The 17,989-nt window shown below is 43.7% G+C and overlaps 1 protein-coding gene across 1 annotated transcript in view; it reads left to right on the top strand.

Annotated features, from left to right (window-relative positions):
- trpm3 (transient receptor potential cation channel, subfamily M, member 3) overlaps positions 1-17,989 on the top strand; it is a 244,938-nt gene that overhangs the window by 179,730 nt on the left and 47,219 nt on the right. The window contains exons 9-11 of the mRNA XM_056284922.1: positions 9,931-10,003; positions 14,159-14,259; positions 14,903-15,037. Of these exons, the coding sequence (XP_056140897.1) occupies positions 9,931-10,003; positions 14,159-14,259; positions 14,903-15,037 (309 nt within the window). The remainder of the gene's footprint in view (positions 1-9,930; positions 10,004-14,158; positions 14,260-14,902; positions 15,038-17,989) is intronic.

Below are 17,989 nucleotides of genomic sequence, written 5' to 3'. Positions count from 1 at the left end.
TCGGCAAGTTATCGCTCCTAAAGAACAGGCAGGAGCAAATAATGACCGACTGTAAAGTTGTTTGCTCGCAGGTAAGCCCATGCGAAATGTACTGTGTGTGTGATATGCCATATGCTATACAAAGGGGTACAGAAAGAAGTCACAGAGCACATATGTTTTTTTTGGGGGGGGGGGTTTCCCCCTTTTTCTCCCCAATTGTATGCAGCCAATTACCCCGCTCTTCCGAGCCGTCCCGGTTGCTGCGCCACCCCTCTGCCGATGTGGGGAGGGCTGAAGACTACCACATGCCTCCTTCGATACATGTGGAGTCGCCAGCTGCTTCTTTTCACCTGACAGCGAGGAGTTTCGCCAAGCGCATGGGAGGCTCACGCTATACCCCCCCACCCCCGAACAGGCACCCCGACCGACCAGAGGAGGCGCTAGTGCGGCAACCAGGACACATAGTCGCGGCTTCCCACCCGCAGACACGGCCATTTGTGCCTGTAGGGACGCCCGACTAAGCCAGAAGGAACACGGGGATTTAAACCGGCGATCCCCATGTTGGTAGGCAGCGGAATAGACCACTCTGCTACCTGGATGCCCCAGAGTACATATGTTAAGCATGTGCAGGATGAGATTAGCAATCTTTCCCACCTATACACAATGCATAGCTTGTTATGAGAAATAAGGGTTATGTGTATCTTGGAATGCTATCGGGGCCTCTGGTCACACACCACGGCTCTCTTTTTTGACATTGTTTTGGGAATCTGTGCCCGATTAAAAGAGGAGCGTGTCTCTCTCTCCTCTCTATTTCTGAGGGGGAGTCTGCAAGAGAAATGTCCTGGTATCTCCCAGTTTGCTATGAATAATTGAGTGCAGAATAAGACTTGTTTAATTCAGATTAATTATTGAGGACGAACGGCCAATCCGCAATGTTTCTCCGCCTCTATGACGAGAAACAACGAGAACACGTAGGAGGATGACGCAGGGGGGAGAAAGACATTGAAATATTGAAAACGGGACACGAAGACAGAGTTTTGGGGGCAGGAAAATAAATTTGAACATCGGCTAAATGGAGAGAGAGAGGGGGCTCTTTTTTCATTGTCGGCGCAGCGGTTTCTCGGTTTAAAATTTCACGAGCGCCGTTTCTACCTCAGAATGTTGTTCCTCCTCTGTTTTGCCGGAGACTGTCGGGTTTTGGTTTATTCTGGAAAGCAATACGTACACAGCTAAATGTTTTATGCACCCACTTGCGCCCTCTCACATATCTGTTTGAGTCTGTATTTGTGAGTGTGTGTGTGTGTGTGTGTGTGTGTGTGTGTGTGTGTGTGTGTGTGTGTGTGTGTGTGTGTGTGTGTGTGTGTGTGTGTCTTCTATATGTAGCCGTGTTGAAACAGAATCTACTCACACTTAAAAAGACCGTGTCGGGGGACTCCCCGGTAGCTCACCTGGTAGAGTGCGTACCACACACGGAGTCCTTACTGCAGCAGCCTGGGTTCGAATTCAGACCGTGCCCTTTGCTGGGTGCCCTCCCCTGCCTTTCCTGTCTCTCTCTCTCTCTTTACTGTCACTGTCAAGTAAAGCAGAAAATGCACAAAAAAAAAGGGAAATAAAGCTGCATTCCTTCTTTCTTTATCCTTTATCTATCCCTGCATCCATTGTCACCCCCCCCCTTTTCTCCCCAATTGTACCCGGCCAATTACCCCACTCTTCCAAGCCGTCCCGGTCGCTGCTGCACCCGCTCTGCCGATCCGAGGAGGCCTGCAGACTACCACATGCTTCCTCCAGTACATGTGGAGTCACCAGCCGCTTCTTTTCACCTGACATTGAGGAGTTTCACCAGGGGGATGTAGCACATGGGAGGATCACGCTATTCCCCCCACCCCCCGAACAGGCGCCCCGACCGACCAGAGGAGGCGCTAGTGCAGCAACCAGGACACATACCCACATCTGGCTTCCCACCCGCAGACATGGCCAATTGTGTCTGTAGGGACGCCCAACCAAGCCGGGAGTAACATGGGGATTCGACCCGCCGATCCCCGTGTTGGTAGGCAGCGGAATAGCCCGCTACGCTACCCGAACGCATTTTGTCAATCTTTTCTTCAGTAAATTTACCCATGCCCACCCTTATCTCCCACTTGTCCTCTTCCTTTTTGCAGCGGTCTCTCGTCATTTCTGTCCGCTGCTATCTCCTGATCTTCTCACCTTCTTCCTCCTGTACCGGTGTCCTGTTTCCACTCCCTCCCTTGGTTTCCCTGCTCCTTGATGCCACTCTTCTCTCATCTTCTTTTGCCGATAGAAAGGCGGAGTGACAGGCATGATGCACTGCCCTGTCTCCTGTATCTATGCCTTCCCCCAGGTGCTCGGTGTTACAATGTCAAACCATATTTAGCAGAAGTTATGAAATATTCCAAAAATATTTTTTATGTTAACCATATTGTCCCCCCCCCCTCATGCAATCAAATAACAGGGAAAAAGTAATCTAAGGAAATAGCTATCAGGGTAAGTGGTTATGTTCAGTTGCGCTGAAGGTAATGAAAAACAAATGTCTAATATTTATGTCTAATCTTTCCATCCATCCGTAAAGCACCCACTTTGCTTCCGAGGAAGTACTCAGCTTTTTACACACAGCACGATCATAGTAGGTGGTGAGATATCGCTTTCCATACTTTTGTGTGCCCTTACCAATATCTCTCTATGGGACTTTGGATTTTTTCCCCCTTTTTCTCCCCAATTGCATCCGGCCAATTACCCCACTCTTCCGAGCCATCCCAATCTCTGCTCCACCCCCTCTGCCGACTACCACATGCCTCCTCCGATACGTGTGGAGTCGCCACCTGCTTCCTTTCACCTGACAGTGAGGAGTTTTGCCAGGGGTACGTAGCGCTTGTGAGGATCACGCTATTCCCCCTCGGTTCCCCCTTCCCCCCGAACAGACGCCCCGACCGACCGGAAGAGGTGCTAGTGCGGCGACCAGAATACATACCCACATCCAGCTTCCCACCCACCGACACGGCCAGTTGTGTCTGTAGGGACGCCCAGCCAAGCTGGAGGTAACACGGGTGAACCGCCGATCCGCGTGTTGGTAGGCAACAGAATAGACCACCACGCTACCCGGACGCCCTCTCTATGGGACTCTCGAGAATGGAATAACAACCTTCAATTCAGGCAGAGACTGTGCTGGTTTGCTTCCATACAAATCAGTTGAGCCTTCCTCTGTGCTTAAACACTTAGCGACTGCGTTTCCACAGGGTCACCTTGAGAGCATGACTGGATGAAAGAGAGGATAAGAAAAAAAATACGAAGGTGGAGGGGAATGAGGGAAAACCCGAGGAAGTAAGAGGAGGAGGAGCCTAAATTGTGTTAAGGGGACAGGGGTCATAAAGTGGGGGGGGGGGGTTATTCAGAAAGAGATGGTAGCCGAGAGAGGATGGGAAATGGAGGCATGAGAAGGACATATGTTATATAATGTAAAGGAATGGCTTCGTGAAGAAGAGAGGAAAGAGAAATTGCCTCCAATCTCACGTGTGTAGTCATCCTTTTGATAATCATCCCTCCTCTGTCGGACCCCCATTCATCATTATTACAGAAAGGCAACCTGCACCTTTGTTTGTGTGTGTGTGGCATGCATGTGTGTGTGTGTGGGGGGGGTAATCTCATTAGTGCAATTATAATAAGTACAGGGTATAATGAATAAGTGCCTGTGCAAGAATTCTGTGGTGATTGGTAGAGCTGAGGTCACATACAAACATGTCGGCAACACACATACTAGATATACATGCTCTCTGTTTCTGTCTCTCTGTTTTTTTTCCTCTCTTTCTTTGTCCCCATCTGATTGGAAAATTCCAACATTGACCCTTTTTCAAAATCACAGGTTTTGACCTTTTTTACCCAGAATAGATGACGTAAAGATATGCACGTGATGTGTGGTCAACAGATTGGTCAACTCTTGACGGCTTGTCTATTTAAGTGAAACCGGGGGACGTATTCAAGCCAATAATTTAGCCACTGGCCACATAACACACTAACTAACCACATAGCACACATACACATTCACGCACAACATAAAAGACTACTCACAAAAACACATGTGCACCAACCTGCACTGATGAATTCCTGAAGGGAATACGCACAAAACCACATGTGCACACACCACACATGCATACATAAATGTGCATTGCTTGCATCACAAGTGATTACCCTCTTGTGCCTAACATGGTGCGCCACACTGAAATGTCCCCTGACATGCCCGTCTTCAGCATGTCTTTAGCATGTGGTCACAGATGACAAATGAGTCAATGTAATAGATATTGTAAATCATAAATGTGAATTGAATTTTTTTTTTTTAGTGCCACAGAATTGCCAAGAGAAATGAGAATGAGAGGGGGGGTGGGAGAGGGAGGGAGAGAGGGAGGGGGAGAAAGAGAGAGAGAGAGAGAGGGAGGGAGGTTAGTGTTAGCTTACAGCGTTGCATCATAGCCCGGGGGATACAGCATCGACAGCAGCATCAAAGCCAGCAGATTCCTGGTGCTCCACCAAATGAAGCCATTTAGAGTGTGAGATGGGATGGAAGATGGGCTGCAGAGAGGGAACGGAGGGAAGAAAGGGAGGCGGGAAGAGACAGATGGGTGGAGAGGAGGATTAACAAAATAGATTTATTACTCCGTGTCCGGGGGTCTGTAGCTCGTCAGGCATTCAGAACACGCAGCAGTCTCCTTTACGTGGCTCTTACATCAAGGTGCCCTTTACACGCACAGGCACGTATTAGTGCACAAACATGTCCCCCCTGCACGCGTTGCCACGGAGGTGCATACAAGCACACACACAAATGCTTACACATGCTCTATATAACACAAGGAAAATCTGGGGGGGGGGCTTCAAAAAAATCGTGATGCCAAAATATTCAGTGTAGCCTACTCAAGATATAGAATTTGCTCTCGATCTGCAGCAAGCTTGTACACAAAATATAAAAATGTGCCCTTGATTGTATGCAGATCGACTTTAAGTCAATTGGATCCTGCAAGACAGCATATTGAAGAGGGTACACCCCAGCGCCTCTTAATACCCTTGTCAAACTGCTGATGATTGCACTGTCACAATGTTAAGTTGTCTGTAACTAAAATCAGCTGTACTGAAGAGTTTTTATTTTCTATAACCTCGACATATTCCAACAAAACTAGATAAAGATTAACCTAACAAAATGGCGCCCCAACTCAGCTAAACCTTGATTTGATTTGTCCTTGTGCCCCAGGTAGATGTCTGGCAGTCTCGGCTGTCACCACTGAGGGAAAGGGATTGCTGTGCTTATATTGGGTTTCATGTAGAGCTTTCTTAATGATAAATTCAGCATGTTTGGTTTTGTATGATTTTTTTTTAAAATTTTTTACAGGACTCTTTGGTTGCAGGTAGCAGTCATAAAAATTGTGAGAAAATATTTTATGACGTATAACAGCCATCCATTATCTAAACTGCTTATCCTGCTCTCAGGGTCGCAAGGATGTTGGAGCCTATTCCAGCAGTCATTGGGCGGCAGGCGGGGAGACACCCTGGACAGTATAACATGGCAAAATACAATAGTGAAGACCCAATGCGAGGGTCTAAGGGCAGGATGTTGTGTTGTTGTAAAGCCCCTTGAGGCAAATTTGCAATTTCTGATATTGGGCAATACAAATAAAATTGACTTGACCCAAACTAACTAGAACAACTAGAACAAACACTAGAACAACCAGGATTTCACGCCTACCTAAAACGACCATGGGCGGTCAAAATCCGGTTTTTAATTCTAATAATAATAATAAATTGTATTTGTGGGTGCCTTTCAGAGCACTCAAGGACACCTTACAGAACAGTTTTAAAAAAAAAGCTCTATATTTTTAAGCTCTATACCCAATTGAGATATTAATGCATTGCATATGTTAGTTTGTCTGTTGGGAAACCACTGACACCTAAATTAACATTTTAACAACTATAATACTATTTTTAAACAATTTAAACTTCAGAGAGACATGGTCGAACTTGAATAGCAAAATTGAAAAAGTGAAAATATTACCAGATAAAACAAAACAGAAAACACATATTGCTAATCTAACACATGTACTATGGCCTTATAAAATGTGAAATGTAAAAAAGGAACTGAAAATAACTATTGAAACAGTCCCAAACAACGACCGGATCTTAAAAACTACTAGAACGACTATAGGCGGTCAAAATGACCGGCGGTTTTTAAACTCTATATTCTGTCAAGATAAATACGCTGTTGAGATATTAATGTATTGCATATGTTATGTCTGTTAAGAAACAACTGACACCAAATTAACTTTGTCTTTTCCTCCCTTGAGATCACCAAACATAAGACTTCTTGTTTAGACAGGCTTCTTTTTATCTTTGTTTGGAAAAATAAGCCACACAGGGCTAAAAAGGAGGTTTATGTCTGTGTCTAACAAAGGGTGGTCTTAATGTGTTGGACTTTTCATCATTTAACCGTATTGTCAAAATTAACTGGATCAAATTAACGTGGAATATCATCCCAAACTTTCTGTTTAAAAAAGTAGGTAATCTTAATTTTTTATTAATGTGCCCATATGCTGTTGGTAAACTTTCTATCAAACTCTCCAACTTTCACAAGCAAGTTCTCCTGTGTTGGTCCTTTCTATATAAACACAACCATTCCCCCCAAAAATGTTGTTTATGAGACAATGTCACGTACAGGAACAAATCCTTATTTCTGGAAAATTGGTTTAACAATAACATTCTACTTGTAAAACAGCTATTTCACTGTGAAGGGCATCTGGACGCATGAGGATTTTATAGAGAAATATAGTGTTCCTGTCCCCCAAAAGGAGTATATAGTACTGTTATTAATGCACTGTCAACTGGCATTATAAGCTTATCACGTTGCAGTTCTAACATACACAACACTGATACTTTAACCAGTTATAACATGACACTGTTACTTTAACCAGTTATAACATGACACTGTTATTTTAACCAGTTATAAAATGACACTGTTACTTTAACCAGTTACAACATGATACTGTTACTTTCACCAGTTATAACATGACACTGTTACTTTAACCATTTACAACACGACACTGATACTTTGACCAGTTAGAACACACGACACTGTTACTTTAACCAGTTAGAACACGACACTGTTACTTTGACCAGTTATAACACGACACTGTTACTTTAACCAGTTAGAACACGACACTGTTACTTTGACCAGTTATAACACGACACTGTTACTTTAACCAGTTAGAACACGACACTGTTACTTTGACCAGTTATAACACGACACTGTTACTTTAACCAGTTAGAACACGACACTGTTACTTTGACCAGTTATAACACGACACTGTTACTTTAACCAGTTAGAACACGACACTGTTACTTTGACCAGTTATAACACGACACTGTTACTTTAACCAGTTAGAACACGACACTGTTACTTTGACCAGTTATAACACGACACTGTTACTTTAACCAGTTAGAACACGACACTGTTACTTTGACCAGTTATAACACGACACTGTTACTTTAACCAGTTAGAACACGACACTGTTACTTTAACCAGTTATAACTCGACACTGTTACTTTAACCAGTTAGAACACGACACTGTTACTTTAACCAGTTAGAACACAACATTGTTACTTTAACCAGTTATAACATTACTGATGACGTAATTTCAATCTTTGACAAAAAAAATTCAATAACAGCTTCATCAGAGTCTCATACCTGTTAAATATAAATGGACAGACCAAGCTCTTGATGGTAGAACATACGAAACACCGTGTTTACTCTCCCCTACAAATATGTGTTACCTAACAAAATCAAAGAATTTTTGTTTAAAGTCATACATAGATATTGCCCTGTCAATTCCATTATTTGCAAATGTATTGCTAATATAGAAGACAAATGCTGTTTTTGTAATTATATGGTGGAAACTCTAGAACATGTCTTTATTCAATGTGTACATGTGACATTTTTTATGGCCAATTTCCAGTTGGATCTTAAAACATATTTTGATAAGTCAAGTCAGTTTTATTTAAAACAACCACAGTTGAACCAAAGTGCTGCACAAGCTTAAAATACAATATAAGATAAGTGACACAAATGAATATAAAAATATATGTAAAGAAAACATAATAAAATAAGATGACATTTCGCTCCAAAAACATGATTTTCTATTGATAGTCAACAATCCTAATTTCTTCAGCAATGAACAATATGTCATTAACGTGCTCATTATTTTAGCCAAATTCTGTATTCATAAAATGAAATTTTTGAAGAAGTTACCATCTTATATAACATTTAAACAAACAGATGTAAGCATATATCTTCAAACTCTACTATGTTTAAAAACCTGTAATAAGAAATTAACCAAAACTATCAGTGTATGCAAACTCTTCAGGATTATACCCGATTAAGTAAACCTCCTGTGTGGGTCCATATGTTGTTTTTGATTTTGTTTGTGTGGTCTTGTTTTATTCTGTTTGTACATTTCTGGCATGGAACTAATTACCCTGGTCTTCTTTCTGTTCTACTTTTTGTCAAATTGAAATGTTAATTAAATATTTCTCAATAAAAAAAAAAGTTTCAAACAATTTAAAATGGCCGCTGTCCAACGCCTGTAAAGACTGCAACGCGTCGGTGGTACTCATGTCTGTAACAGCGTCTGTAACCAGACATGTTGGCAATAATAAAAAATCAAGTTTAGACTAATTCTCTGCACTGGAGAACACTAGTTTTTTTTCTAGGACAGAGCAATGAACTTCATGAAAGAAATAATGCGACGAAAACATGGTATAAATAGTGACATGACATGCAAATTAAGAGTGGTCATTTTGACCGGTCATGGTCGTTTTAGGTTGATCTTATCATAAATTTTTTCGTGCAATTGGTCTAAAACTCGTTTTAATGCAAATATATGCAATTTTAGAATTCGGGAAGCGGCAGGTCTGTGTCCCCCCCCCCCCCCCCCTCCACAAACTTTAAAAATCCAAAACGGTCATAAAGACTGTCTTGGTTGTTCTAGTTGCAAATTGTTATAGACAATTTTAGGAACATTCGGGATCTGCAGGTCTGTATTTTTTTTTCTTCACAAAGTTATGAAACTTTGAAAATCCAAAATGGTCAAACGACCAAGGTGGTCATTTTGAATGTTAAAAAAAAATAAAAATCTGGTGCAGTATATTTGGCATCGTCTACTCAGTGTGATTTCATGTCTGATGTCGGTCTGAATGACCAAAACATCACATGGTTTGACTTATTTTATCAGAATAAAATATATTTCTTTACATGGATGGGGAGTTGCACTTCATCCCACATGGGTTTTAAATGATTCAACAAGAAAGACATGAGAAACGGCAAAAGAAAGAAGACACCCTTTCCTTTCCAAATACCCAAACGCCCCTGCCTCTTTTCAGTGGAGCAAGCTGAACCTGCAGGCTTTTGACAGTGTGTTTGTGGTGTATGATCCACTAGAGGGAAGAGGGAAAGGAGTCAAGTATTGCGCAATATAGCATGGGGTACCTTCCCCCGTGTCTCCTCTCCTCTTCCCAATTCTCTCCTCTTTTCTTGTCCTCGCTCCTCTCCTTATGACCTCTCTTTTCTCTTCCCTTCTACTCCCCAATTCTCTTCTGTTGTCCTCCCTCTTACATTTTGTTTTCCTCTCCTCTCCTCTCATCCTCTCCCCTCCTATTTTACATGGTGCTGCGTGCTCCAGGCAGCAGCTTAGAGCTTTAGTGAAGCAGTCTAATCCAGAAATGAAAGGGCTCTCAGCCAGGATGTGACTGATTTCATATATGCTAACAACTTTCTTGCATTGATTTACACAGAAACAGATTGACTCGAGAGTAAAACGGCCTTCAAACTATATTGTGCGTAGAAATATTGTAACGCTCTTCCCCTTTCTCTCTCAATCTTTCCGTCTCTCTCTCTCTATTTCTCAGATAACAGTTTTCCGGATGGGGTCAGAGGGCCACCAAGACATTGACCTTGCCATCCTCACTGCACTACTTAAAGGTATATTTGTGAATGAGTAATTATGTGTGTGTGTGTGCGAGCGTGCGTAAACTTGCTGCTTTGAGCTCCATTTCACCGCTGGCCTCCAGAGGTTTCTTAAGTTTTTTATTTTGGAAGTTACATTACAGGAGGCTGAAATCATTTTACAGAGCCAGTCTTCTGCTGTCCTAATTTTAAGTTAATATCCAAGCTGAAGATGAAGACCCAGGAAACCATGGACATCTGTGTGTGCACTGGCCAGCAGTCCTACAGATACTGCCTATAAAAAGATATGCGGTTCCAGACAAGTTTACAGTGAGCTAGTGTTCCTATCTTTTCTGACCAAACCATCATATCACAGCATAACACCTGGTACCGGTGGGGGAAGATGGCGGCACGAACTTACGTTTGCGGCGGCCTCACCCAGTACCGTCCATGCAGCGTCTTTGTCCACGTCTAAGTTTGCGCTTTTCTAACACCCAAAGTGGCTTTACGATAAACGGGGTGAAACAAGACAACAGATAAACATAAAACAAACATACAGGGGAGGATGGGAAGGTGGGCTACGAGAGGGAGAAGCGGCAGCCACACACGACGTCAGCAGTACTCTCCCACTTAAACACATACAAAAGGGCAAGAAAAACAAAAAACAACGGCACTGTGGACGTTGGTTTTCTGTAGGGGTTTACTCCTGTAGCCTTTTCCTCCCCCGAGATATCCACTAGGCAGTGGCACTATTTAACCCATAGCTGGGGGCTGGTTTGTGGGCATCAGGGGATATCCACACACCGGTGGGCATGCATACTGCACATCCAGGGGCCAGACCTCTTCCGAGTCCCTTGTAGTTCAGCCAGGGTCCAAGGTGTACCCAGTTACCGTGTGTCGCCACAAGGAGGCGCTACATAGGGCTTGCTGTTGGAGAGGCTATGTACTGGCAGGGAGAGACTTACGTGCTCAGCTCTCCTGTTCGCATTTCTGCTAGCCAGCGGTGAAAGTTGAGAGTGAGACGTGACAGGCACAGAACACTACACCAACACAGTAGACGCTTCACAACAACCCCACTTCTTACACAAGAATGTCAGACACACAAACAGTTTGGATATGTGTTTTTGTCCGTGTTGCACTGCTGTGGGCTGGTAGAAACGATATTTTCGTTTCATTTCATGTACGCAACTGCATGGATTGAAACGACAAATAAATCTTCCTGATTCCTGATCCCTTTAGGATTGATGTCCACAGCAGCAAACTCTCTCCTTGGTCAGGGAGGAAGAGTAGCAGTTTGACATGGTAAAGTGAGGTAATAGTTGGAGGATTTTACACTGCAATAAAAATTTTAAAAAAAAAACTGAATAATGAACTTTGGTGTAATAATTCAGTTTTGAAGTTTAATCTTTATTCATCCATACAATTCCTACCAAGGTCATGGATCTCCTTTTACAAGGAAGAGCTTGCCAATCTGCAGTGTACTATATATCATCTGCTATATATATATCATCCACTGTACATCTCCTTCTGCCCTGTCTTATATCAATTTCCATTTATCCATGCCGTCATACATCTTAGAAGTATAAATCAAGCATGGAAAGACAGGACAGGAGCGAGATGCTATTTAAATGAGTGGACTGTGAGATGACTTGAGATATGAAAACGGAAAAGGAAAATATAAAAGGCATCGGCAAAGGACAGAGGAAATTGGAGACAAAAGAAAAGGAAAAAATTACGTTATGGTAAACAGCATGAGGGTCGCTTTACACACAAGTCTCATTCTGTTACCATGTCAATGAACATGTCAAGGCTTTTAGTGTAAAAGGAAATCAGTCACATCCTGACTGGGAGCTTTTAAAATATTGGATTAGTCTCCTTCACTAAAGAGCTAAGCCACCGCCTGAAGCTCAATGAAGCACAGCAAATGAGCAGGGGCGAGAGGAGACGGTCGGAAAGAGAGATTCTGCAAGTGAGAGACAGAGCAGAGGTAACTATTGTGAGGTACATGATACACGAGAAGAAGAGACCTCAAAGTCACATGTCCTGGTGTCAGAGGTAGTCTATATCTTCAGGTTTCGGTCCATAAACTCAGCTGTCTGCTGCTCAATCCACTCTCTGTGTGCCTTTGATAAAGGAAGGCCCCTCCACCTTCTAATATACATATATCTCTTCAAAAGCCCTATTAGTATGCTCCGTATCTCATTTCAAGGGCTGTGTTAGGGCTCATACCATTAAGCTCCTGTAATGCCTGACAGACCTTTTAAGTGGAGTGAAAGCGCAACAACGCCACCTCGTTATTGCACAAAGGATTATTTTGCACTCATTACATTATTGAATATCTCCAAAGGCTCTTCATCGGTTCCATTTTTGGAGTATTCTCAGCGTCGATGTGGAGAAAACCTCCAAGTGTGAAATGTCAATATCAGGAGACGTTGATGTTTTGTTGGTAACTCAAAATTCTTGGTCAATGAGCCAAGCCTGGAGGATGTCAGAAGTTGGATGTCTTAATAGTGGTGGCACTACAGTGGCTGAGGTGTCTCACTGATCAGATCCCCCGACAGCCTTCTGACAATGACCCTTGTAGCCAAGTCCACCCAAAACAGTCTTTAGGCGGGCGGGTGAGTCTGTGTCATGTCCAAGACTTTAAGGTGGTGAGTCCAACTCAAGACCGGCTGACACCAGAGCAGTGCAATTAAAGACCTTAACTGTAACTATAGTAGTCTTCCATCACAGTAAAAATTCAAAATTTCACTACACTGTAATATTTATTGTGGCTTTTATTTATTTATTTATTTACCCCTACCAAGAATGGAATGTTTCAGAATCCAATTTTCCAATGTTTCAGAGACATAGATTAATAATGATAAAAAAAGAAACGGATTAGATGGCACTTTATTGATCTCCTCGGGGGAAGTATGATACCCCCCGCCAAAAAGAATAATTTTAGGTCTTGTACTCAATCGGTCTTGTAAAAATTATCACTTCTGTGCTGATCGAGACCAAGTGCAGGCCAAGTCATTAAGTTGTGAAGTCTCCAGGAATCAGGAACAATTTATTGTCATTTCTGACATGTACTTGCATACACAAAAGAAACGAAATTTTGTTCCACCCAGCCCACAGCAGTGCAACACAAAAGATAAAAAAACACAGTTAACAACACAGTCTATTCAGTGCAACACAGTCCAAAAAATTCCACTGTCGAAAGCCAGCCAGGATGACTGTCGGAACTGCAGGTCTGCATGGACTAGCAGTTAGCTTAGCCTGCCCCGCTTCTGCGTCCTGTCAGACCGCCCGTGGTGTTTCCTCTTCAGGTGCAGCTCCGGGCAAGGCCGTGGTCCTTGGGCCCACCGGACCCAGCAGACCAGGCTCCCTCAGCCAATCCAACGCTAGCTCTCCCAACCAGACATTTTCGACACACCTCCCCTGCAATCCACATGATGACACCAGCACGGACGCAGACAAAAACACTGCACAGTCGACGCGAGGCGAGGCCGCCACCAGACCGCCTCGGTGTTTACTCTCGAGCGCAATTCTGAGCAGGGCCATGGTCCCTGGGCCCACAGGACGCAGCAGACCAAGCTCTCTCAGCCGATCCAACACCAGCTCTCCCAGCCATTAAACGAAGAAAAAAAATAGAGGATCAAAATAAAACTTCACACAATGACACAAACTTCGACGCAGACATGGACAAAGACACTACATAGTCGGTACTGGGTGAAGCCACAGCAAATGCGAGTTTGCGCTGCCATCTCCCCACACATCCCACTAAGTCTGAGAAGAGACTCAAACTATCGAAACGCGGACTTGAGACCAGACACAACACCAAGTCCATACTCAATAACTGACAAAAATACTTGACACTTTCTTGGTCCCTTAACCCCTCTGAGAAAGTAGCAGTTAAACATACGCACATGAGCTATACTTTGAAAGCATTCATATAGGCGTTATCATAAGGGGAAGGGTTTGGGAAACATTCACCCCTGCTTCCCGAGGCCTTATCGAATTCCACAGTAAGGCTGCACTCCACCCATAGCCCCAAGGTCTCTTTGGTTTTCTCAGTACATTAACAAATCAAAAATATTAAACATACACTGAGTATTACTACTGATGCTCAAGCCTAAATTCATAAACAGCACTAAATGAAAAGCCTTAACTTTCTCCCTCCCTTAACTTTGTCCCTCCCTCTTCCAGGTGCTAATGCATCGGCTCCTGACCAGCTGAGTCTAGCTCTGGCCTGGAACAGAGTGGACATTGCCCGCAGTCAGATCTTCATCTACGGACAGCAGTGGCCTGTAAGAAACACACATACACCCTGTTCTGGCCTGTTACCTCCTATGCTATGTGCTGTTATACTCAACAATACTGATTGTGGCCCAGTGGTTAGCGCTGTCGCCTCACAGCAAAAAGGTCCTGGGTTCGAACCCCGGGGTTGTCCAACCTAGGGGGTCGTCGCAGGTCATCCTCTGTGTGGAGTTTGCATGTTCTCTCAATGTCTGCAGTGGGTTTTCTCCAGGTGCTCCGGTTTCCCCCACCATCAAAAAGACATGCATGTTAGGTTTAATATTGTCTGTGCCCCTGACCAAGGTATGGCAAGATGAACTGGAGTTGGTCTACGGGCACTGCACGGCGGCTGCCCACTTCTCCTAGCTACACAGCTAGGATGGGTTAAATGCAGATCATAATTTCCCCATGAGGATTGAAAGTATATCAAAATCAGATCAAAAATCAAATATTGCTCTATCCTTGTTCGCTTTACATATAAATTATCACACTCTGTATGTACGCCTTTTGTGCTCGCCCTCTGTTGACTCTTTCCATATGGCAGAGGGATTTAGCAGTGGTCCTAGTTTGTAAATTATGACCTCAGTATTCGTTCCAGTCCAGGTTTTTAACTCATTACAACTCTATGTACGTTATCTATCCTATGTGCACTAGGTGGGTTCCTTGGAGCAGTCGATGCTGGATGCGTTAGTTCTGGACAGAGTGGACTTTGTCAAGCTACTCATAGAAAATGGAGTCAGTATGCACCGTTTCCTCACACTCTCTAGGCTGGAGGAGCTCTACAACACGGTAATCACGCACTGTACATACTGAAGACATAAAGTGTCCGTGTACAATATCAAGGTGTGCAGAGGTTCTCTCATCTGTGTCTGTATGCTCGGGAGATGTTTTATATCTGTTTTTCATACTCAGATCAGAACCACTGTGCATGCCCTAAACCCAAAACCTAGATATTTTTGGAGATCTTTAGTACCTGTAGCATAACTGCACTTAAAGTGATTATAGAAAAAAATCTATTACCCTTATACATGTTTTCAGGTTTGTACTGCCAGAAGTTTTAATGTATTTTCCAACTGTTTGAACATTCGCTGAAGAACACTAACCTTTGTATAAACTGTCTGAACCCCAGAACCAACCTTCAATCAATAAATTAATCAAGTTGCATTTTATACCTATTATTTATATTATATTATATGTATGTGTGTGTATATATATATATATATATATATATATATATATATATATATATATATATAAAACCTTTTATCTAAAACCTTTAATAAGAAACATTCAGTCTTGCTTTGAAAAGCTGTAAAGATGGGTGTTCGGGTGGCGTAGCAGTCTATTCCATTGCCTACCAACATGGGGATCGCCAGTTTGAATCCCTGTGTTACCTCCAGCTTGGTCGGACGTCCCTACAGACACAGTTGGCTGTATCTGCTGTATCTGTATCTGCAGGTGGGAACCCGGATGTGGGAATGTGTCCTGGTTGCTGCACTATCGCCTCCTCTGGTCAGCCGGGGCGCCTGTTTGGGGAGGGGAGGGGGAACTGGGGGAATAGCGTGATCCTCCCACACACTACGTCCCCCTGGTGAAACTCGTCACTGTCAGGTGAAAAGAAGCAGCTGGTGACTCCACATGTATCGGAGGAGGCATGTGGTAGCTTGCAGCCCTCCCCGGATCGGCAGAGGGGGTGGAGCAGCGACCGGGACGGCTCGGAAGAGTGGGGTAATTGGACAGGTACAATTGGGGAGTAAAAAGGTGGTTAAAAAAAAAAACGTGAAAAGCTATAAAGATATGGATAGCCAAAAAGTTAAAGCAAATTCCCCCAAAAATTATTTTAATACCTCCATCCTCATGGGGTTTGTAAAATTTACAATAAATCTACCTCCGGACTGCCTAGAGCTATCAAAACATCACATGGGTGGCTTTGCAAAATTCATTGGATCTCTATTGAGTCTTGTTGGACCATGCCCTGAAATTTAGGTCAGTTTTGACATGGACACACTCCAAGACCACCTCTTTACCTCACTGGTGCTGCCGTTTCCTTCAGGGGAAAAAAAATAACCAAGCCCGTCATGATCGTCCCATAGTTGGTGAAGCAGGCCATAATAAATGCTTGCTGCACATGTGAGAATTTTCAAGAATGTCTCTCTCCTCAGAGTGAAAGAACTCCAACCATTGTTTTTATAGCCGCAGAGTTTGAGGGAAAGTTGTGTTTTTGGATGGTGAACCGCAGAAGATGCGGCTGTGAGGGCATGGACGAAGGTGTTTAGATTTTTAGATAGTGGAGGAGGGGTGGGGAAATTTAAATGAAATTACTACTGGACATTTTACTTTTTTGAAGGGGGGGGGGGGTTCCCCCTTTTTCTTCCCAGTTGTATCTGGCCATTTACCCCACTCTTACAAGCTGCCCTGGTTCCTGCTCCACCTCCTCTGCTGATCCGGGGAGGGCTGCAGACTACCACATCCCTCCTCCGATACATGTGGAGTCACCAGCTGCTCCTTTTCACCTGAAAGTGAGCTGTTTCACCAGGGGGACGTAGTACGTGGGAGGATCATGCTATTCCCCCCAGTTCCCCTCCCCCCTGAACAGGTGCCCCGACTGACCAGAGGAGGCTCTAGTGCAGCGACACATACCCACACCCGGCTTCCTACCCCCAGACACAGCCAAATGTGTCTGTAGGGATGCCCGACCAAGCCGGAGGTAACATGGGGATTCGAACCAGCGATCCCCATGTCGGTAGGCAACGGAATGGACCGCTACGCAACCCGGACACCCCTTACTGGACATTGTTCTTGATGCCCACCCACATGTGCAAAGCTGTAACTGAGTTTGATGCCTTTTCCAGGAAGAGAAAACACTGGATTCTTTTGATGCAAACAAAAAAGGGCAATGTGTTTTATTTTGTGCTGTTTTTGGCACATAATGATCGACAAACGAGACCTCGGTGCAGAGGAAAAGGTCACAATGAAGGAAAACACAGTTTTCATTTCATGTATTCTTTTACTGTCACAGAAATTACTCTACGACTTTGGATTTTAGACAGTGAGTGTGAGAGAGCTCAAGAGTAGGAGGAAATTGGTGCACGTCTCTTTTGTCGAGTTCCTCAACTCAGAGTCTTAGTAGCTCACCTAATTTGTTTAACCAACACAAAAAAAAAAAAAGAACTGAGACTCATGGAAATGTTGAATTCATGTGTAGGATTGATGCATTTCACCATAAAGAAGGCACAAAAAAAAAAGTTTATAGCACCAAAAACATAATTCCAAGTGTATTTTCACCTCACCCCCTGCCATGGAACCTGAGAGGTGAACCAGGACCTGATCTTTACTTTGCCTTCCCTCAGTAATCCATCCCTTGGCCAGTGTGAGCAGATAAGGCGTATTAGAGAGCACCTTAGCTTAAGGCAAAGCACTGATGCTGCTTCAGCACACGCGTCACCGCCAGACATCGTCTCCGTCACATGCTGGGTGCAAGCTAACGATGCTTTGGGCAAACTGTGTTGTGGCAATGTGCTTGTGCATATCAGTAATTGAACAGTATCCAGCCATACAGCTGCAGTCCATAGTGTGTCCTGCCATGAACACAAGTCGCCCCCGCATCCCTAAGAGGGAAAATCACAAAACAACTCCATGCCATCACCTTGCTTTTGAATACAGGTGTAATTCACTAAGTGATATGACAGGTAGGGGAGAACGAAAAGGAGTCGCCTCATTTCTCCTCCTTGCTGCTCTGCC

Source organism: Lampris incognitus, chromosome 1, assembly GCF_029633865.1.
Source record: "Lampris incognitus isolate fLamInc1 chromosome 1, fLamInc1.hap2, whole genome shotgun sequence".
Taxonomy (NCBI): domain Eukaryota; kingdom Metazoa; phylum Chordata; class Actinopteri; order Lampriformes; family Lampridae; genus Lampris; species Lampris incognitus.
The sequence above is the reverse complement of the archived record's forward strand: the minus strand, read 5'-3'. Positions and strand labels throughout refer to the sequence as shown.